The sequence below is a fragment of the Saccoglossus kowalevskii genome, chromosome 11, assembly GCF_978046115.1.
Source record: "Saccoglossus kowalevskii chromosome 11, keSacKowa6.1, whole genome shotgun sequence".
NCBI classification, from domain to species: domain Eukaryota; kingdom Metazoa; phylum Hemichordata; class Enteropneusta; family Harrimaniidae; genus Saccoglossus; species Saccoglossus kowalevskii.
In genome coordinates this window covers 26,100,392-26,125,439 of record NC_140651.1, presented here as the reverse complement: position 1 = coordinate 26,125,439, position 25,048 = coordinate 26,100,392, and the positions used below count along the sequence as shown (strand labels likewise).

The following is a 25,048-nucleotide window of genomic DNA, read 5'->3' as shown; positions in this document are numbered from 1 at the left end:
ATTGAATTACCTGGATCTGGTAGATTAACTGGTCGAAACTGACAGCACACATAATAATGATCACACCCATGTTTCGAAAACCCCGGTTTGAATTTATTGTATCTCAATAAAATTGAACGATTACTTATTTTTTGTTCTGAATATTGTAAATTCAGATCAGATTTTATTCAAAAATGACATTTAGGGGTTTTCTCCCATAATCAAATTATTCTCGATAACAATACGCTTCAGAAACAGTGAAATGGAGTCAATTGTTTACTGTGTGAATTTACTGTATATTTAAATTTCTACTGTCTACACAAATAAGCTTAACATTACCCTGCAGATCATTACAACATACATATTCAAAATAATGACAATATTCCTTATGTTTCTTGTATTTATATTTACACACAAAGATGTTGAATCGCTCCAAAAATGAATATGTGACGAATATGGCTCTCATCGATTATTCACCATATAATACTCATTTAATTTACCAGATCTATGGAGACTCTGATTCTTGTGGAAATGTGAATAGAATAGATATTTTAAATTGAATTTAACAAGCGATTTCAATTGATTAATATGATCCATTAACAATAATCTGCCAAAGTAAGAAATATCTATACAATTAAAACAGAATATAATGTAATTGCATGGTCTGAATCATCAGTCCCCGATAAAATGCCACGCTGCTTGTACCGTGAAAAAACTGATGTTGATAAAGATTCTACATTTTTTATAATGAGATCAAAGTGTTCACATATTAATTATACTAGCTATTCATTAATACGTGACGAACAGGTCATGTATTCGTATATCTAATTTCATTGGCATCTATGTTTCTATGTACGCTAGATATTTAATTTGGATATAAAGTTTAACCACATACGTTATTTTGACGTCCCAGTAGCGCTTTGTCATCGAAGAGGGCGATTGATAACAAACGTGCATTGTTTTCACTTTACGCGTTTAAATAATTAGTTAGTTGATATTTACCTTATTTGAATATATACAATATGTCGTAATTTTTATATAATGTCATGAAACGTGAACCAAGGGAATGTTAATATATAATTTTAAACACACAATTATTACTAAAAACACACAACGCTATTAATATTATATATCTGTCACCGTAACGCCATAAGGTACAGCACGCCGTGATTTTGCGGTATTTTACGGGGTATTTTCATCCTACCATATTGAGAAATGCGAATTCTAAATATGGATTGGTTACGGGCGTAACCGTCCTCTACTAATAAAAACTCCACACAAAAGAGTTTGCTGATTCTGTTCTAAACTGCGCGTCGGTCGATACTCCAGCTGCATACTTAGAGGTATTCTCGTAATAACCTCATATTATCAATACTATTACGTTATATGGAAATGTTTATGATTCCTACTGAGGTTATAATTACAGTCATAGTGAGCACGCAACGCTATAATATTATGTGTTTGCCTTTATATATATATATATATATATGTATATTCAATAAAAAGTAACATTTACAAATGATTCAAACAATCTAAAAAACTCCAATACGCAGGATCGACTGAATTAAAATGGAAATGGCTGATTAGCGATTTTGAAACTTAAATTCATTGATTTGAAATTGTTCAACAAAATGAGTGATGTATTTCTATAGAAACGAGCATCAAGATGTTGTTTATAATTCGTTGTCAGAGTGTAAAGGGGCACTTGAGTAGACCTAAGTATACAGGTAACAAATATGATAAAAAATAATTCTAAAGTTGGAAGAATAATTAATTTCCATAATCATTCCCACAGTGTAAATTTTATTGAAAAAAACTCATTACATGGCGATTTCAGTACTAAAAAAATTATATAACTTTGCAAATTTTGCAGCGCATTTAAATATCATCAAGTATTTTTTTTATTACCTGTGGCAAGGCTTTGAAATATTAACTTGTAAAGTCAAGACGGTCTAAATATAAACAAATTCAAAAAATCAATTGTTTATAGATGCGAGGGTATATAAACCTGCATTTTTACCTTGATGGATTCACACATAACGTATCAGACGTTCATCAACACTACAGTGACATTTATTAAATCATTTCTAGTTAGCGCGTTATGATGTAATGGTAGTCATACTGTTGAATTTCTTGAAACACTGAATGCCATCTTTCGTTTCACATATTCAACTCTTTTACCATAATTCCAAGTCATCATGTACCAAAGAAAGCTTCTCTATGCTTGACATCTACTTAACATACTGTTCAAGATAAAATAACAATGGTCTAAATTAGAGAACACATCACGTGTGAAAAAGGAATGGCGATTGCTTGCCCATTGCATTAATCCATACATGTTGAAAACATTTCGGTTTGGCTAAACATTACTCTAAAGAAAAACGTTGTTTAAAGCGGGGGAGTCGTCACCTGCGCAGACGTCAGATGGCCATAGCGTGTAGCTGTTTACAAACAAGCGTCTACCCATGAGCCTTTGCGTTTTGGTGTGTGTTGTTATCGTCGCTTGGGACTCAATTCCCGCGCGTGCGCAGGTGACGATCCCCCCGCTTTAACGGCAACAACGGTCACTCATAATTTGTAAGTTTAATTGTATTCAACTTTCATTTTGTCTTGTTTTATTTAAATTCATTTTTTCTGATTTTGTGATTTATAAAGTCTATAAAGTTTTGATACTATTTCCGTTGTCAATTCCACGTGATTCACATTTTAAAAAACCATTTCAGACCTATTATTTTCATTTTGATCTTTGCTGCTAGACAATTTGTTTTTATTATAACAACTACAAATGCCAACGAAATACGTTTTTTGGGGGAGTCGTGCGATTCGAACGATTATTTGCGATGAGTCACAAGATCCATTTTAGATTGTTGCCATGACAAAACTTTCGAATGTTTTCTATGACGTATATTGATATATGCATATATGTAATAATCACCATTTTCTTGGCAAATCGCACCATGTTGATGAATACAGCTGTGGTCTTCATACACAATGATAGGATCCTTACTAGAATAGAAAGATATTAGAAGGGGTTTATTAGTATATAACAATTCGTGAATTTATTGAGATAGTTTCGATTTATAATATGAGGTTATTACGAGAATTCTGCAAAGTATGCACGAAGACAGTACAGCGGGAATATCGACAGATTATATTTTTATACATCCTTTCCTTCCAACGATACATCATGGAAATGCCGGAATCCAAAACGTTTAGAACAGATTTAGCGAACGTTTTTGTGAGGTGCCCGGTCAAACCCCGGGGCAGTCATTGTTTTTTTATTATTATTAGAGAACACGTACGTTCGTAATCATACCATATTCGGAATTTGCATTTCCTAATATGAAAATAGCCAGTGCAATACCTCAAAATTACTACATACTGTAACTCGTTACGATGACAGATATAATAATATGTATAATGTGTTATGGGGAACGTTCTCACAAAGACTACTTATAATGCGTCTTAATATATTAGTTTTGAAAACGAAACTGGGGAAAGTTGCCGACATTAAATACCAATATTGCTCGATCCATGATGTGGACACGGGAACTGCCGTACCAAACACATATTTTGAGTACAATTAGTAACACTGGTGTACTATTTTCTAAGTGAATGAAATCAATAATATCAACCTTACCTTCTGCATGCACAACTATTGCCGTCATTGGGATTTTCAACAAATAGATAATCCGAAATTCCGCGCTCTGTGACAAACGTTTCCACTTCTGCGTAAATTTCTGGCGTGCCAAGGACTGCCAGACTTCCATTTAATTCCACGCACTTTGCCTTTGCCTCTGAGTATGTCAATAGCGTATTTATCAAAATATATTTTGAGCATCCCACAGTAGGTCCCACATCTGTAAGCATGGCAATATTTCGTTATTTTCTGACAGGAGATTAATACAAGTACTGGAAATACACAATATACATGAAGATGGGCAATAATAAAGTATAATGTAACATTTCACAGATACTGGTAGTATCGTGGTAACTTATACGATTATCTCGAGTTTGTAATAACTGGTTTAAATGTAATGTTTGAAACATTGAGTGTGACTCATTTAGTATATTTTTTATGTGGAATTGTATATAGACAAACATTCAAATTGTAATCGCAAAAAAAAAGGAAACATATTGTATTCCGGACAAAATGGGGAGAAAGTGGTTTTCATCAATGTCACATGTACTAAACATTTTTTTCAGAACCATATTCATATTGCGTTTTGTCACATCAGAATTATCATTAGATGATATTTGCCACTACACGTGACGTTACGTGTACGCTAAAACGCGATGGTAGCATTTTCATCGCTGCGATATTATTATTTAAAATTGGTTGATGAGAATAACTTACAAAACCTACAGAACTAACAATTTTTTTAAAAGCATATCACCACGACGAAAATATTTCTGCAGATTTCGAAAACAATACTCATGGCGTAATTGGCTATATCATCTAGCCACTCTTGGTTCGTACATAATACTAGCCACTGACCACATCCCTATCCATGAATACGAGAAACATTACACAATTGTCATCGCAATTCCCCTAAAATGTATACCAGTGTATTTAGAAATAGAGTTTTATGAATATTGTTATAAACAGAGCTTTAAACTTCAAAGTGTAACTTTAAGATCGGTATAAATAAACAGAATTATAGGGACGTGTTAACTAGTTTTAAATTTACCATTTGTTATCGTTCATGTTAAATTAATGGTGATACTAATGAGCTATCGCAGTGACTAGAAAAAGAGAAAACATCTTTCGGGAAACAATGTCAACGATGTCGTAAAGTTTGGATATAGATGAAGTTAAAAGGCACGAATACAATACGTTATGTAACAATATGTTGAATCCCAGGCTGATGATTTACTATTGCCTAATTCTTTCTTGACAAGTAATAACTTACAAAAATTAAAACACAGATAAACTAATGGAGGATGATCCTGTAAAGAACTCAGTCAGTATGAAGTGAACGTTCTTGAGCTGTGATTTTTAGTTTTCCATAAAAAAACATGATATACGGTCTTTTAATTCATAGTGGGGTGGGCAGAGTAAGCCTGTGCTTATTTCTATTACTTTCTGACCATCGAGTTTGCCATTCACCATGGCAATTTTTATATAAACAAAAGCTCCAGCCAATATCAAATTTGACTACTTTTTCTAAGGTGTGGCACTTGGGAATGAGCGTTGTAACATGTGGCAAATGTCCAACTGTCTTGGGTAATATGAATCGCTAAATTTCAACTAGAAACAGGTAAACCAGTATACCTGTATATATGTATGAATCCAGTGATTTTTTTTCAAGCCAAAGAAATTGCATCTATTTATATAAATACACATGGACAGAGAATATTTTCTTGGAGCACTAAATGTGACAATTGCCCTACTGCCTGTGCCAAATATACCACACCAGCCACATAGCGTCCGACGAGAAGCTGGGTAGGTAGTGAAGAAAAACATTGGCTGAAGCATTGTAAAAGACTGAATTGTTGTCAATAGCAACAAATATATCGGGAAAATCAAAGACAGTAAAAAAACAGGCATATAAATACTAACGTTCTAGGATCCTTATTTGATCCAAGTAATCCAGAATAGAACGAGATGAATCAACGTTATAGTCCGCCATCTTTATTTTAATATCAGATGCAACCATTATTTTATGGGGGTCAACGGGTCATAACTTGAAGGGAGTTAACACCCATGAATTTAGAAATGCCTTGATCAATAAGAGTCTAAGTTACAGGGAAACATTATTTCGATTTTTCAGTGAACCAATAAATGCATTTGATAGGAAAATATAAAAAAAACTTTACCACACCTTGCTAGGCTAAAACTTCCATCTAATCAGAGCATTCCAAATGAACATTCCAAATACTAGAGGGCGCTCTGACCAAAAAAATGCCATAATTTAAATTAAAAGAACTGATAAATATTTCATGTTTTGTTATTGAACTGGAGTAATCTATGATGTCTTTTTACTGACATATGGGTTGCGTGGGCTTATAGAGTAATGTTCTGGTGTTAATATATTGCCTATATATTTTGTTTCATTATTGTGGAATATGGCCAATTTTATAATGTAATGATAATAAAATCATTCAGTAATTTGGTGTATATCGCGGAGTAAATGTAAGTTAACTTTTGGTACTTACAATAACATACATCTGGGCCTTCAATATAACCACTGGAACAGAAACATTTGTAACTGCCAACAGTATTAGAGCACCGATATCCGCCACATCCACCATTATCAGTCAAACACTCGTTAATGTCTACAAACATAGTTTTTAAAAAAACATTTAAATATAACCACCCCGGATGACGAGAACACCCAATGATCGAAGAGTATTTGTAAATGACTACAATCGGAGTGTGATTAGAGCAGAAAAAGAACATTATGTTGCAAAGCACTTGCAGAAACAAACCAATACCCATGATTCATTACTGTTGGTCAGAAACTATGGATGGCCTATTTATTTACTTATTCGATGCGATTATTTTTCACCTAGTAACTTTGGAAATAGAAAGAAATAACACTTTGTAAATTTGGCATTGAATTTGAAATCGCGTAAATGTATATTACATTAACACATCCTATTACAAAGAAAACTCAAGGTAATGCACGAAATGTATTGCTGATAAATAATTCCCTTTCATCTCTATCCAATTCGTTACATATCTCATATATATATATATATATATAGAAAAATAGGTACGCCTACGGTATCAACGCACCCATTCCCCAGTCGTATTGTAAAGAAATAGTGTGGATTCTGAAATTTAGTCTTACCTACACATTCAGCTGAAGGAGCCCATATCCCGTTGATACACGTAATGATATTCATTTCTGCTGAAGCATGTCCAAGAATACCATATCCAGGGCTGCACAAAACATGTACATCTTCATAATGTTCAAATACGCTGGTGTCATTCTCCAAAATCTCTTCGGGTATGTTCGATGCTAAACATTCTGAAAAAATTTAAGCACACATCTCTGAGCTTCAATCAACAAGTATAACTATTTAAGAGACTTGCATTGTATTCCTTTTATTTTCGCTATTAGGTGCGTCTTTGGTGTAGATCACACCTGAGAACAGTACTAAAAATCACTGCGGAACAATGAAATATAATAATAATAATAATAATAATAATAATAATAATAATAATAATAATAATAATAATAATAATAATAATAATAATATGTTTATTCATTCTGAAGTATGAAATACAATATTTGTTAAGATACAATTCTATACACACAGAAAATGGATGAAATGGGCTTCAGGTAGTAAGTGAATAAATGAATGAAGGAGTGAATGAATAAAATAAATAATTAAATAAATAATGGATAAATAACTTCAATTATTTTCATGCAATAAATGTAATTTTAAAAGTTTTTTCTAAATTTCGATACATTTGGTATTGATCGTATGTGAAGGGGGATACTGTTCCAGATTTTTGCTCCGGACTGTTATCATCTGAAGTTCTGGCAAAAGACTTTATCATCAGCAAGAAGTATTTCAATAGGAATATGTGTACTGCCCGGACAGTTTGGAATCAGTTTATCAACAGCCAATTAGATTGCTTCTTTCATCAACGCGCTTGGCCAATCTATCAATATCGCTGCGCACAGAGGAAGCTGTGTTGTCTTTGACAGTTCCGAGTCCGAAGCGTTCGTTGTTAGTCGTTGTTAAATCAATATATTGTTATGCTTTACCGGCTTTGCGACCAGCGAGCGTGGTAGTAGTGTTGTCACCACTGTATTATGGAGGAACAGGTGTTATATCTCTTAGCTCATGTCACTGCAACATATATCGGAAGAAATGAAGCCGAAGATGAAGACATGAGAAATGCGAAACTTCAAGCCCTTGTTGGCACTCATATATAACAAAGCTTTCTATTGTTCGGTGAACTATCTATCACGCGAATACGTGACATACATACGGTTATGAATAGAGTTACCGCACAGGTTCCGCAGTGGCGAATCTAGAGGGTGGGTTCTTTCAGGGTCCCCCAACCCGTTGAAAACTGTATTCAATTTGTTTTTGTATAATATAAAAAAATCATTAACTTAGTCAGGCGATTTTAAATCCTGTATCCGCCCCTGGTTGGAGCGGAAGGAATGTCCGAACGGAACATCACCAGTACAGGCGGACGATGACGAAATATATGCATTGTAAAACGTTATCAATGCGACTGCACGTCCGCTCAACGCGAATCTCCAAAGAATCTCAACGTCTTGAGCATTTTAAAAACAATGATATTTCTCTAATACTACTATTATTAAAATTGTGAGTTAACTACTTTTGAATATGAAGAATAACATGATACGAAAATACCAATGAACAAAGTTTGATACTCACCACATGGTCTAACGTATACACATTCTCTATGTTCCTGTAAGTTGCGTTGTGAGCAATCATTTGATGCAGCATTTGTAGCGCTACATGGCCGCGTTCTCATTTCCAATCCCCAACCACAAGTCACAGAACAGGGACTCCAACTATTCCATTCGCCCAAAGAAGTAGCTACATTTTGAATAAATGTTTTTGAATATTTATATTGAAATATGCTATTAATGCAGTAACTATAAAAAAAGTATTATGAATGCAAACGAAACATGAACAAGTGTACTCGTTAACTGACCAAGGGTAAATTTTCGGATCAAATATCAACTTCCTATTGTGCGTTTATGTGATTTCGCGATATAACTACAACGAAAAAAATCCAACGCCTTCAAATTTGGCTTGCATGTTCATCATGTGAATCTATAATACTTAGTTGCTAGGCCAAAGGTCAATGTCACATAATACAACACAATTACAACTGAAAATAGCTACCTTAAGCCTCATATGATCCCAATGTTTGGATGTTAAAGGTCAAGTTTGCAGTACAAATGTGCATGTTGGAATATAACTAGAGTTCATGATTTGATTTTAAGGTTAAAGGGGAATGTCACTGGGTCATAAAATACAGATGGGTCCATCTCCTAATGTTTGTTGTCTCGTTTATTATATTATCAATGATACACACCTTCTCCGCATGTTACATTTACACCGTTCTCATATGACGAGCGGAACACAAATCGAAGCTCTTGTCGCGGACACATTGATATAGAATGTTCATTGCCAACACAACTTATGTCACTTATCACAGCTGGCATCGTACTGGGATAAGATGTACTGTACTTTACCACATCTAGAAATAAAGCGAAAAACAGTATTTGTGTGGACATGATTTATAGCATCTAACAAACCAAAAAAAGAAACTAACCCTGTCACTTACATCAATACCCTACCAATATGAACCAGTCCAATAACCAACCAATACCCAAACAACCAGCATATCCACCAAAATATAAATGAGCCAACCAATCCAAACCCATCCATCCAATATCCTACTTACCAACCAAACAATCAATTCGCTAAAATAATTCAATGCATAATTAATAACTAAGATTACCTGTTGCAATTGGAAATCCAAGTTGTTTGCATACGACATTGGCGTTGTCCATGCTCCAGCTTTTGTCGCTTTGTATATTTGCCCACTGGCCAAGTTTGGGAATGAAAATTTCGACACGTCCTGAACTAAGTTCACCGGAAATCAGTCTTAGAACCATGTCTATGATAAATACATATACTTGTCACACTCAATTTCACTACTGATAAAGACATTTTACTCACGAGGTCTATAAAAGTAATTCTGGATAATAGTGCAAGAGCATCTTCAAATCAGATATATGTATTACATTTTCAAAAATGTATACACACAAGCAAGCTATTTTATTAAATATCTGTATTTCAGATCTAATTTGATAAGACGTTCTCGTTATCATTCGTATATTAAGCCCTGAATAATTTAGTTGACATTATGGCCAATCCCATGCCTGTTTCATATGAGTAATGTTATGATAGGGCATATTAAAACTAAAGTATGTTTATAAAAAATATATATATGCACTACTTTCTTCAGAAAAAAATTATTGTATATATTCGTGGTTTTATTTTCTTCATGCTTAAGAATGTTAATTAATAGAATATTCTTTCCCTACAAATCAATTATTAAAATTTGTGTATGTTATGGATGCTAATTCGATAATATGTGTTAGAATGCAACAATGGCAACAGAAAGGCGTTTTTCATTGGAATTGTGGCATTATTATGAACCAATGAATGCGATTCCGTCTATGTTGTGATTTTAAACTGTTTGATTTGAATTGTGACACAAAAAAACAAGACACATGTTTGTAGGCTTCAGTTTGGCGGATATTTTTTGATTTCGAAATGCCAGACATAGTCTTAAGTCAGTTCTCAATAAGACCACTGAATAATGTACTAGTTTTCACTTCACATCATCTGCTTTGTTGTTGTTGTTGTTGTTGTTGTTTAAGGAGTGGAAATCAATTGAGTTATTCATTGTATATATATTATGAGTTTATTTGATAACTTCTGGTTTACCTACTTGGGTGTAAGTGGTCACTCTTTGATTCTATTGTATCACCAAAACAGCCACTATCAATATTCACCAAACCTGCATTCAAGCATTCTCTACTGCGATACACAGTGCCATCAGACGATGGAGGCCATGAAAATTCACTCCACATTGACCAAACTGCAAAGAATACTCGACATTAATAATTGTGTTAAATTCAATGTATTTGGAACACAAATATAGAATCTATGTGCATAGCAGACCGTGCATTGCTAGGGTTGAATCTTTTAGACTGGGAATTTAAGTAAGTGTGTATATTCACAAGATTGGCATTCAGGTCATGTGATATTTTATACTTTTTTTATAATTGTTCAAAATTGACTTTTAACGCATTGTATTAGTAATTAAAAAGTATTCAGTTTAATTGTTTGTTACATTTTATAAACAAACAAAAAATGATTACTATGTCAACTTGCTGTATTATGTAATTACACGTACTTGGGCAAGGCATTTGATTACAACGTCTGTAATCAAAATTGTGACCTTCACAGTACACACTATCAGGCACGTCAATATCATTGTCACATGACCTTAGTCGTTGTTGATATCCAGTTCCACATGACACTGTACAGTCGGACCAGGTACCCCATATTTCCCACATCGGTAGTGACTGTGGCAGAACTGTTAAAAGTGGAATAAATAAGTTATACACGCGTTTCAACATAGGGTAATAGTAATACTAAGGGCTTCTGCTGAACTTGCAATTGGTAATAATGTATTCAATGTAACTTCTATGCTTGCAAAATAAAGTGTACCATAGAGAGCAACGCCATTAATTGTGCTATGACATATTGTGATACTAATTATACGTCGCAAACAATTTCACTCGAGTCTTAGAAAGTAATCATGTATTTGTTATCTAATGCTGTTGGGTTTCATTTTGTTGACTACATGACACAATGTCTTCTAGGTGCAAAGAGAGGAATAATAGACTTAATGATTTGACAACTGGTGTGAGTCGAGATCAGTGTCGCTTCAAATGTCACACCAATATGAATTGGTAAGTTAGTTTCCAATTGTGTTTGGATACTGCAATTGGGGCTTATATGCACTGTAACAAATGAGAAGTTCACGTCCAGTTTTAGTGACTGTCAACATAAGTGCGATAAAACAATTAGTTTGGTATAAAGAAGACATGTCAAACTTATGGCTATTGAACAGCATTCTATGGAAAAATATATAATCCTATCGGTAAACAAATTAACATCCAGGTCTATAATGTTTATAGGCCATGGTATATTTTGATTTTCTTCAGATTGTGTTGAAAGCATAATTATACTTTGTATAGATTTTTTTCAGTTTGAGAGGGTTTCCATAACAGTTACGTTTGAGTGTCTTGGGCGACGATGCTCATGAGTAACATCCAGTTATCTTTAAGTGATGATTGTTATATTAGTGAATAAATATACTTTGCAAGATTCAAATGTGTTATGGTTTATGCTTTCGGACATTCACGTAATCTGTATCTAACAGTAATACAGAAATAATATGGGGTTATTACGAGGATACTGCAAAATATGCACAAAGACAGTACGGCGAGAGTATCGACCGACGCGCAGCGGAGGTCGATGCGACCGCGTACATTTGGCGCGCAACCGCTCTATATTTGAAATTTTCATTTCTTAATATGGTGGATGAAAATACCCTGTGCAATACCGCAATATTACGGCACGCTGTACCTTATGGCGTTACGGTGACAGGTGTATAACAATATTTTTTTTATTGTGTTTGAACTCATCTAACTTCAATAACCTACATAGCCGTATATCGGGTGTCTCTTCTTAGGTTGGGACAAAGGCTGATGTTGTTTGTTTATGCTTCATCAATTGAATCCAATCAATAAATTATAAAGATACGTAATTAATTTATATTTGTAATGTTTTAGGAGCGTGTCATGAGAGTTTAGAATCCCATTTTTTGCTTCTCCACACAATGCATTTTAATTGTCCAGCTAATTTAAAACACTGTATATAAGTTTAAGATTGTTTGTGTTATGTGACTACAAATTTATTTTTATCAACTACTACATTTTCGGTGCAAAATACCTTTCACTTGAATCACAAAATATTTATTAAAATGTTGCCTTTTAGTTGGTTTGTAATATTCATTTCATTCAAACTTTCCCATGAAGAAACAACGTTATTTTTTTACTTCGCTAGTTTTGATCAGTTGGATTCTCTTAAAAATATTAATTTTAACATATTTCAACAATGTTTGTCGTTTTTATATTATAGTCTAAGTTTCCCTTTTTTTTCAGAATCTTATAAGTTTATTATTGTTAAATTAGCAAAAGCAGTGCAGAACCAGTGCGAAAAACAGGTATTAGAGCAACAAATATTGCATTTGTCACAACGCCTGAAGGGATTAAAATTGCTTTACTTACTACGGGAAGTAAGTTGTATGATTTCCTGCATGCACCGTTCATACAATTGCCGAATTGTATACTATGTTCCTTGATTTTAAACATGTGGCAAATTAAAAGTCAGCTAATTATGTGAGAGCAATTTGAGCAAGTATTCGAAATGAGTGTTCAAGTTATGTCATTGACAAAGCAAGTACTTCAGAGTTTTTAAAGTAAAGTCTGTAAATGCCGGGATTGGAGATCCAGAATAGAAGTAAGTTTTGTTGCGAAAGAAATTTTGAAAATATTATGTTTTGAACTTGTTGCTATGTGTTGCTATATGTATACTTGTATTATTATGTTATTAGAAATCTGCATATGAATACAACTTTAGCATGTTACATTCAGTATAAAAGAATATGTGCGGATTTAATGTATTGAACATATGACCAGAAATCGAATCACGTGTTCAAAAGTGGTATAAAATTTAAAATATTATTAGGAAATGTTTTTCACTTACAGGGCACATCGCATAATTCACCAACATAATGTTCTTCTGCACGACAATTGCACTGAAAATTTTCTCCATCCGATACACACCAAGAGTTCATTTTGCATTGGTTTGTTGAACATAACGATACCGGTAGCAACACCTGCAGACACCATAGTCACATATTACTCTACCTTGAATTTCGTTTGGTCAGATATGTTTTCAAATACAACGTATTAATGTGTTTTAGCAATAGAAATATATGGTGTGTATAAATGTCATGCACATTTCATATTTGAACTGCGATTTCTTGTGTATAAAAATAATATGCTGATTAGAATTCAGCATACAAATCACTCTACCAAGATTACCAATACGTAAGCAATAGAATACCTCAAAGTATGCACGAAGACAGTACAGCGGGAGTATTGACCGACGCGCAGCGGCGTACTGTCTGAGTGCATACTTTGAGGTATTCTCGTAATAACCTTACTATTTCAAATCTTTTACTTCCAAGGATACACCATGGGAATGTCGAAATTCAAAATGTTTAGAACAGAATCAACGAACTGCTTTGTGTGGAGTCCGGTCAAACTCTGGTGGCAGCCATGTTTGTTTTTATTATTAGAGGACGCTTCCTCGCGTAATCATTTCAAATTTGGAATTCGCATTTCCTAATATGATAGGCTGAAAATACTCCGTACGGCACGCTGTAACTTATGGCGTTACGATGACAGATGTATAATAATATAACATAATGTGTGTGTATATAAATATTGTATCATGTAATATTTGTACATAAGGTAACTGGTGTGCATGCCATTAAACAAATTAAGAAAACACACTTCCAGTGACGCACTGGTGCCATTCCGAGTTGCGCAATTCTGAGTTCCACTTACTTCATTGTTCTCTTCTGTAGATAGAATCTGGAATTTATCTTTTGATGCAAACATCCATCCAGGTCGTGAGGATAACTGGCTTTTCCTGATTTCCTTATGTATGTGGCATGTACGGTATAGTGGATGGTAACTAATAGCCTCACACGCGGCCCCTAACTTCATACAATCATGGAAACACATAATAGAGCTGTAGCTGAGAAATACTTTTTCCCTTATTCCCCTTTGTGCAACGTCATTGTTAAAACTAATTTGGGTTCCAGTGTAAACATAAGAAGACATTGCAAATGTACAATTTTGAAAAATGAAGAACAACATCAACACTAATGTTGGGAATGGCATGTTGCAACTCGTGTGTATGGATAACAAATTAACGTCAATTACTCATCGTATAAAACGATTAACTAACTATTCATTCGTGATGATTGGATGCTTTCTTTGTGCAGCACCCATAAAAATGTGATTAATATGCATTGAATAATTGAACAGGGACAAGTTGAAATTATTGTTTTATATGGTGAAAATACTCCAAATTATTATATTAGGAAAGTCGCTGTTAATTGTCTATATTTTGAAAAGAGTGAATACATCCTGCCCAACACGGGCATCATAGTCGAATGGATACTGTGTTATATACAAGACAAATAACATTGATGTGTGAGAGTGCTAGCGGCTCTATTTGCCCACATGTCCATTCATATATAATTCAAGAAACTTATTGTCTGTTGAGGCTAGTCGTTCATTTTTGTACCATTTCGTTATTACCAACATCTGAACTACGACCAATATAAGTATATCAAGTTCTCTTTCATGCAGTCCTATGGTAATGAATGTTTTCAGGAGTTTCTTCTTCCAGGGTTTGTAATACTAATGTGTCACGTTGTAGGGATTCATTCGGCCTCGTTTTGCGGTTTCTTGTTTTTCAAAGGCCGGCTCTGAAAATCCAATGAAGTGTTATTTTGCGCTTACTCACTCTCAAATGATAATTATGTTACGAAATTATGAATCTTTGTGGTCATTTTCCTAAACATATTTGATCACTGGGACAGCATATACAATTTTGCTGAGAGCACTTGGACGATTGCATCACAGTTTTAAAGTAAAGGAAACTAACTTTTCGTTGCACTGAGTGGCCGTTAAAAAGACACCTTAACACATATTGTCCGTTAAATAATGAGATACGTAGGGTGGCAGCGGCCTTACTCAAGGGTGTCGGGTCGCGACAATCACAATGAGTAGCGACCTAATCAAGAGTAATCATTATTTGAATAATGCCTGACACATGTGATAATATAACATACAATTTGTAAATATGTTATTATGTAATAAACTATCAATCAACTCGTGTATTTATTACTCGTGATTGTGATGTTTTTCAAAGAAGAAAACACGCTATAATTAAACCCATGTGTGTGTGTTTTAAATATATTTTCGATCCATATTTCCCTCTAGCCTAATGTTTACGCATAATTGTGATTATTTTGACTTCAGATTACCAAAATTAGATATTTTGATCAAAAGCTTTGACCTTTCTATCATACATATTTGTGGCATACACAGCAAATCTTTAGCAGCATTTACTACATCAGATGGGGCGGACAAAAACCTCTTAACCCATAGACTGTACTACCAGAACAGTATTATACAGAAGAAGAAGAGTTCAGGACAATACCTATTTAATGATAGCAATGTGCACATTATCCCACGATATATTTAAGGAGGATAAGTTCAAGATAAGATATATTCTTTTTCGTGTTTTAGTGTTAACAAAATTTAATTATTGGAAATTATTTCGTGAACCGAAAGTCAGAAACTTAATAAAGAAGTTACATTTTCGCGATGGTGCCAATGATGACCTTATTTCTTCATATCTCGATAATTTCTTTGATGGCATAGAATGGAAAAGTCGTATATTATTATTTATATGAATCCTAATATTACAAAAACATTCAAACTTAGCTTTAATTCTAGTAGTATTTCTGTGTTTCAATAGTTTTCAATTACATACAATGGGAGGTTCGATGCAGCAATGTATTGTGCAATCGTGCACTGTATTTTCTTAAATTCAATATTTTATTTAATGTTCGGATAATTCAGTGTGGCCACTGGTCTATGATTGTGTGTATGCATTGTCATTAACCCCCCTCCCCTCACGCCGTCGAATTTGTAAACAGTGAACATTTAAATTTAAGGAGGAAGAGTATCCGCACTAAACTTCGGTTTATGACGTTGTGTCAACCTGTTTTTATTGGTGTAACCGTTGATGGCACAGGTTTATCCAAGCATACATTGAAACCATAGCAACCATGTATTGTGATGAATACTTTATTACCTTTCGAAACATTATCCCCTTCGAATAAGCTCACTCAAAGGAGTAATTTGTTTCTTGCCAATTTAACTGTGACTAAGTACTCTACGCGATATGGTCGAGTTGATGGTCATAAACTATTTTATTGTTTTCTTTGAATGAAATATTATTATAGAGTAAACGAATACATATGGTGATGTATTGAAATTTATGTGGTTTGATTAATTTTAAAAAATATGTGTTTTTTTTAAAAAAATATACAAAATAGTATATGATTAATTAATATTATTATACATCTGTCACCGTAACGCCATAAGTTACAGCGTGCCGTAATTTTTGCGGTATTTTACGTGGATTTTTCATCCTAGCATATTAGGAAATACGAATTCTAAATATGGAATGTTTACGCGCGTAAGCGTTCTCTAACAATAAAAACAAACATGGCTGCAACCAGGCTTTGACCGGACTCCACACAAAAAAATTTGCTGATTCTGTTCCACACTTTTTTTAGATTTCAACATTCCCATGGTGTATCCTTGGAAGAAAATATGTATAATGATAAGGTTATTACGAGGATACCTCAAAGTATGCCTTCACATTGATCGACGCGCTGTATTGTCTTCGTGCATACTTTGAGGTATCCTCATAATAAGCTCATATTATGTTATTTAGTTTGGCATAACAACAGAATGCCATGTGCAGTGTGTCCATGGGAACTACCGTTCCGTGCTTATGTGCGAAACACGAAAATTATTGTCATGCGACTAAACGTTGTTGTTAAAACAAGCACGCAAAATGTTCATCACTGATAAGGCACATTCAGCTGCAGCATGAAAGAGATAACGAATTGTTTCCAGACACGCGTATTTAATTATTTAGATACACCGGTTGGTGGCGTACACTTCAAGTCTGCATGTAGCCAACGTTATGTTCGTCCCTATAAAAGAATAAATGTTTCATTCTACTGATAATTTATAACCATGCTTCCGGAAAGAAATATTATTTTACGAAATGCGGGTGAAAATTTGCGTTACCGCTTGATGTATCTATAATCAATATATGCTAGTTCTATTCAATTGTGGATGAGAACTTGTCTTTGGATACTGATCGATTTTTATTTTGCCAGTTGAGTCAAAGCATATATACAATGCAAAATTTGATACGTCTAAAGAATCTGTAAACAAACAAACTGCTGTCTGATTGGTCTGACAGTTAGGTTTTCGGAATGAGTAACCAATCAGGCACAAGCTTGTAAGTAGTTTTGCATTGGTTCTATTTTACCGATTTGTTATTTTTGTAACTGTGTTTGCTGTTTCTACCATCATATTTAAAAACGCTTTGTTTCGTCAAAATCTGAAAGTACAACGTGTTACGGGTTTGCTGTACTCGACTCTGAATTTCACATATTCAGGTAACAGCTGCAACAAAAGTATTATGTTGTTTCAAGTAACGACAACCAGGTAGCACTTTAAATATACTCCCACAAATGACTGCACTTAGTGGTGCGCTCATTTCCTTATCTGATCAAACTAATATTCCATGTAACACGGCTACCTATAAATAGGTATAACTGTGAATATTAATTAAGTCAAAACCATCGACTGGCAGCCATTTTGTTTTACATGATTTAGCTAATGATGAGTGAATTTATTCAATGAGATTACGATGCAATGCTCAGGATTGAGTCACCAGGAGTTTGGGTGCAAGTGCTATTTCCACAGCCACATGAAATGACATTGAGGGCGCTTTGGGCTCAAACACACTATGTATTTAAAAACAAAAAAATGATTGGTTCTAGTCAGTGATCGTTAAAAAGTGTCTGATTAAAAATGTTGTTAACAAGCTGCAAAAATTGCAAGGCACTCGCCTCACAAACAAATGATTTGTTGAATATTTTAGATATAATATTATGCTATGAACTATGATATATTACTGATAAGATAAAACAAAATATACATAGACGTTTCTTGGGGTTTCAATAGTTTATTTTTTCAGAAGATTAAAAAACAAAGACTTGGAATTCATTTTTACTTTAATATTAAGAATTCCTTGAAATATTGGGTTTTAAAAATAACAGATTGTTTCATATACGTGGTTCCAAGAATAGAAACTCAAAAACAATACGCAATACAGATCGATAACAGATTTAATTCAGACGTTTTAAGTGTGCAATAGTATAATCATTATAATGGTTGAGGTACGTTTGAAGAGAACTTGTTGTTGTAATTGCCAGGTGGGCTATATTCACAGGCGAGCCAATCTCTGTTGCCATCGTCGACAGCGTCACAGCCAAGCGTCTTGCTATCTGCCCACACAACCTGGGTGAAGTGTCCTATAGGAAAAACGAGAGTGGGAATGTTAAAACTCAGGGAATTACAAGTAAATAAAATACAGAATGTTTAGTTTTAACTATTTTCATCGTTTCTCTTCACCACTGTTGGTTGTGGTTGTTTATTCGGGTAATATCAACGTGTTCGTTTGTTGCAAACATTGTCATCATATTTTATTTCAACTCTAATTGTCGTTGAACATCAATGCCAAAGTAACAGTATTGTTAGACGTGAGTACTAGTCACATTATGTTAATAACTTATCGGTAGTATACGGGTTATGACAGTCGGAATTATTTCTGAACATATATTTGGACATGGTAAATCGTTACTGTCTGCAATAAACCAACTCCGTTCAAAACACTGTGATTCAACAAACTCGAAGCTATTTCTTTGCTATTTTAATAATGTGCTATAAACATTGGATTATAGTTAGTTTGATGAGGTGAGGGTATCTCAACAATATATTTCACTCTGAAAGATTCGGGCCGTGCATTTCACGCAAAATGCGAGACATCGCAGTGAACGGAAAATCATCTATGCCAGGCGTCAACGGGTATCTTTTCCCCTAATTCAAGCTGTATGTATTAACTTACCAGTTTCAAGTGCATATCCGGGTTTGCTGTAATCGTAATGTTTTATCTCATCGTACTATAACTTAACAAAACCATAACCTGTCAATAACACATCAGACGAACAATAACAAGTATTAGTCAACCTATCAGGAAACTGTTCTCATAAAGCCCTGATCCGCTCGATTATTGCGAAATATGATTGGCTGAACAGTGCGTGGTGTCTGGGTGTGAATTCGTACATTATGTACACACTTGACTCCACTGTGAGCACCACTTAATCCCGGAATGGTCGGTTTGAACGCGGGAAGGTTGTTAAGACTACCAACACGAAAAGTGAAATCATTTCGAAGAACGAATATCATAAAGCAGAACAAGTTTTGATTATATAGATATTTGATTGCGCCTGTATGAAACATTTTTCAGGTTTTGAAACGGAAGATATGATTATTTATTTATTTCGTATATATTTGTGTGTATTGAAATATGTACACACCCTAGGTAGTGTAGTAACTGCGATTGTAATTTATTTAAATTCCATCTCCATGAAAATAAAATATGTATCTAACTAGCATATTTTAGTAAGTATTCCATACCTGTTGCGTAACTCATATCTTCCATTCTCGTCACAGCCAGATTTTCCCCATAGTCGTAGAGGGAAGTGTGTTCGAGTTTTCCACTTTCTGTGCCACGCGTTGACCCTCCAGTGCGAGCGTTGTGTTCCAGCTAAGAGCGCCCACGCCGTGAAGGCAGCGGAAATAGTTCAAGCAGCTGGTCTTCGAAATCGCTGGGTCCGTCATTACCTAAGTGCGTTGGCACCGTGCAGTTATTGCTGTCAGTTTCGCCGTACCCTGGTAGATGGTGTAAATACATAAAGGAGCTTAATATTTTTGTTTACAAACACAAGGCAGTGAGGTGGTATTTTTTTTCCTTATATATATTTTTTTCTAAGCTTAAATATTCGAAGGAGCGCTAATATTGCTGATTTCATCAGTCGGCGCTGTATGTGCAGTCGTGAAATAAGTGAAAAACTATTTTGGTGGTGAACGCTAATCGGAAACATAATTTGTTAAGGCTTAATATGCTGTCAGTGAAGCTTCCAAGCTACCTCTCAGTGGGGAATTTCATGGGTCGCATTTGGCCCTAAAACTACAGTAGTTTCGTGTATCCCACGACGCAATTCGGCTCTGACGACATTATAAATGTGTCCCTTCACCAATCGAACACCCTGCGCTAGTTCCCGCTTTCCTTCATGCCTTAACTCGTCGCCTGCTGGCGCACTTTCAATATTGCTAGTAGGAGCATTTCATTGAAGCAATGTGTTATCAAATCCAGCGGATATTTCAATTTTAAACCGATGACTTACCACACTCGATTTCATCACTGTGATCATTGCAGTTGACGAGACCGTCACAGAGTTGTTCTTCTTCTTTTATACACCAGCTACGATCCACACATACAAATGGACTCTCTAGATACTGTTTACCACAACCGCTCGTGTCGTTGTAGGCTTTTGTTTCTATAAAGAAATAAACCTCCCCCTTGTAATATAATCTCTACGCCCGTTTTAATATTAATAACAGTTCGTTAGTGTGGAAGGAGGGTATCAAGGTAAGTTTTCATGTTAATGTACGAAATATCATAATTTATATTATTCGTTAAGTGAACATTCTATTATAAAAACAATATAGATTCACTGCCGCACCGTTGAAAAGAAAGAACTGACTATTTCGATAATCCCTAAAAAAGCGATTTATAAAGAAACAAACAGAGGAGGCTCTAGGCTCCCAATCCATCCTCTTCAAAACGTCAGTAAGTTGTTTCCCGTATTATATTGGATTAGTGAATTTCTGGGGATGATTAATACTTACTCGTATTATCTTCATCTCGAGTATCGTCATTGTTGCCGCCATTCACATCGCCATCACTATCAGCCTCATTGCCAGTGTCATTATTTCCTTCATCGGCGACATCAGTACTGCTATCTTCAGTACAGTGTCAGCGTCATCGCAACCAATCTTGTCACTGCCATCGGCACAGAGTTTGTGTCCATCGCACAGGTTACGCTCCGGAAAGCAGTTGCTGCCGTCGGCGCATTTATACGGAAAATTTGGAAACCACATCGCACATCCATTTGTATTGTAGTAAGCACCCGGTGCGATCTCGTCTGAAAAAAATGTAAACTTTCTGTATTGTTACTAATGCATTGAAATGTATACTTGGCCGTCGTCCACTCACTTTTGTCTGATACGTACATTACAGCCGCAGCTGACTCGATAACATAATCCGCTATGACTGTGTTAATTTGTTTGCACATTTCCTATTCGCCCATTTACATATATTTGACATGTCTCTTACGTTTTTAGTCCCTGAATTTCAACGTATATTGCAATATGGTTTTTCGTGAGAATGGCACACTATTTTTTAACTTTAACTTGTGAAGTTTCATATAGGGTATTATTTAGATCATGTTGAGGGAGATGATAAAAATCAAACCAGCGGTTTTCGACACTTTATCCGTGAAGCCCAGCGGAGCTTCTATATCCTCCGAGGAGCTCCGCGTAGCACCGGGGAGCTCCGCCGATTTCACTAATTAGCTTGTAATGAGGTCACTCGGAAACGGCATATTTTCTGTCCGTATACGAACAGGTTCACCTAGAAAAAGTAACTGTCAAACGTCTGTGTCTTGATAGAAATTGATTCGAAGTACAGGAATCCGAGATTCCTCTCTTGTTAGAGATTTCTAATTTGTTTTTACTGCCAGTAGTGCATGTCAGTCAACGAAATAGCACGAATTATATTCATGCAGTTTGACCTCGAAGGTTTGACGGGTAGATGACCCACGATCTCGAGAAAAATGAATCGTAATCATCATGATGGTATTTTACTTTGAAAACTGGATACCGCCGATATAATAAAATATTCTTCGTTCTTTTATACGTGTTGGTATAACGAAATTGTACATTCCGTAACGTTTTAAAATCGACAATTTGTGCTCATGGAACCACTTAATATAAAGTGACTTGGAGAAAAATCGCTGACGGGTATTTGAACTTCTGACCTAGATTTAGCAGGGACGCATAGTTCCGTTTTGTCACTAAAGTGTGAACTTCATACTTAAGTGCGATCGACTAAAGTTCGTTTTTATTTGGAAATAATAGTTTTAGTCAAACCAGAGCAAAATATTATAACACAAGTCATCCGATGCTTTATGTAAACAATGCAACGTGATACACCAAATATTTACGACCCGCAATTTTGTGGAATCTACGTAAATGCGTTCAAGGAGACAGTGTTATTACGTGAATTTAATAGAGAAAGTCGCTGACACGAATTGTGACTTCTGACCCAGATTTTACAGGGAAACATAGTTTCATTTTGTCGGCAAAGTACGTGTTTCATTTATTTCAGTGAAATTCACTATAATTCTTTTTTTATTATCGGGAAATAATTGTTTTCAATAAAAACAGAGCTAGATATAACGCAAGTCGTCCGGTGTTTACGGCGGTAAAGCAACGTGACACACCAAATATTTACGGCCAGCAATTTTGTGAAATCGACACTTTGATAAATAAGCAAACACACTATTTACGGACATTAAGAAATAGGTCAGCAGACATCTTTATACTACGATGTCCTTAAAAATGTACAAACGAGCATTCATTTTTTTTTTTATTATTTACTTTTAAATTATCTTATTTTATACAACAACTGAAGCTAAACAATGTGTTTTCAATTTGTTTCAGTCCGCTTGCGAAAACGAGGCGCCGCACTGAATTGTCCGCGGAGCTCTGCAGATACCGGGCCGGAAACCGCTGGTTTTATTTTGACCGCCTCCCTAGTACGAATACTTTTGGTATTCGCAAAAAAAAGTGGTTTAATTCAAGGTATTTATGGAATATGCAGATGGTACGTGGTTGTCGGGATCTAGAAAGCTGTTCAACGCCATAAAAAGATTATGGTTAGCAGCAGACATTCCCGCCATGGCCAGAGGCGTATTTTTTTTACTAAGCCGACTTGAAGATATCCTCGCTCTCGGTCCGAATCAGGAACTTATAATAATGCAACTTGCCTGCAATTTGCGCCCTCTAGCGACGTGACGCAATAATGAGCTTTAGGGTTGAGGTAAAGGGTGACGTGTATCTGTAGTTGTCCATCAACTAAAATTATACCTATGAGTAATAGATACGAACGACTACAATGTTGTCGATTTGAATGACATTGTCAACACCCAATACGTCATTTTGACGTCACAGAACCATTCCGTCACTAGAGGGCAAGATGATTTATAGGAATTATGCAAAGAACTTATACATCTGAGCCATCCCGCATTCGACGCAATTTTGTATCTGTTCCCATTTACAATTACCACATGGCAGGAATGTCATTGAATCTATTGAATCCTTACCACTAACAGCATTTTCGTCATCGGTTTCGTCTCCACCGCAACCGATTTCGTCACTGCCGTCCGGGCAAACTTCGTAATCGTCACACATCATGTCTTCAGAAATGCAGTACGTACCATCAGCGCATTGGTACGTGTATTCACCGGGAAAGAAATACGCACACACAGCGTTGTAAGCAGCACTGTCTTCCCCCACTGTAACTCGATAAACACAAAAAAAGGAAAATGGTTAAACCAATGTACCGTCAAACTACCGTCATTAAAATGGTGTCCGAGGAAAGTACCGATAGATGAGCGCGGCACATAACACGTTCTTGTTATTTGTGACGTAAGTGTTCTGAATCACTGACAGTGCGAGAATTAATCTCTCAACCGGCAAGTGAGTATATTTCGCTTGTTTATTTAACACCATATACTAGTATGCGTCTAATACGAATACGAAGAGTTTAATTTCAGCTGCCTCTCTTATGAAAAAATGCGCACCGTTATGGTTGTTACAGGGCTTATTTTATAAATATCGACGCACTTTATAACTGTAGCATAGCGACGTTTCTACACAGTTAAGTATGAAATCTCTGGCGTAACCTCATTTATAATTATGCCATTGCCGGATTTTTGTTAGAAAAATATTTTCAGCCGAACGAGTTCATACTTTAAAATATAGTTGACAACTGATATTTATCGCGAAAGCCGTCTACATAATCAGTGGTTACCTACCTGCTCGATACTTGCAGAGCAATGTGCTAAGAACACAGACAGATAGCAGACGCATCTTTCTGTATGTGTTTCGTTCTGTTGGAAGAGTGGTGTATGTGGAGTGGTGGTGTGTGCTTTATATAATCGCAAATTCAGCGGACCCAGGGAGACGACGATGTATAGTAGGCAATGGAAACGTAGAATATAATGTTAAACAATAAAACGCTGTCGAATAATACGCTCTGCTCAAAGACAATAAATCTAATTAAGTTCATATTCAATGCGGTATAATGTGCACAAATAAAAGAAACCGAGAAGTTGGAGAAGCACCGCAAACCCCGTTTTTTTTCCGTACTATCATTTTTGGTGAATTTATTTCACGGTATTTACAATGAATCAACTCGTGTCTGCTTAAATACGTTATAATACTTGTATGGATATGCCTATTTATTTAGAGTCGCTCACACAGCAGATATCCAATTACATATCCTCCATGCAATTATGCTTGAAATCCATAGCATTCAGTGTATTTAT

The 25,048-nt window shown here is 35.2% G+C and overlaps 1 protein-coding gene across 1 annotated transcript; it reads right to left on the bottom strand.

The window, feature by feature from the left end:
* Positions 1–21,326: 21,326 nt before the first annotated feature.
* LOC102802879 (CD320 antigen-like) lies at positions 21,327–24,590 on the bottom strand. The gene is made up of 3 exons (XM_085505314.1): positions 24,536–24,590; positions 23,822–24,013; positions 21,327–21,580 (listed from the first exon to the last, which is right to left on the bottom strand). Exons 1-3 carry the CDS (start codon positions 24,588–24,590, stop codon positions 21,327–21,329), a joined length of 501 nt encoding a protein of 166 aa, XP_085361440.1.
* Positions 24,591–25,048: the final 458 nt, after the last annotated feature.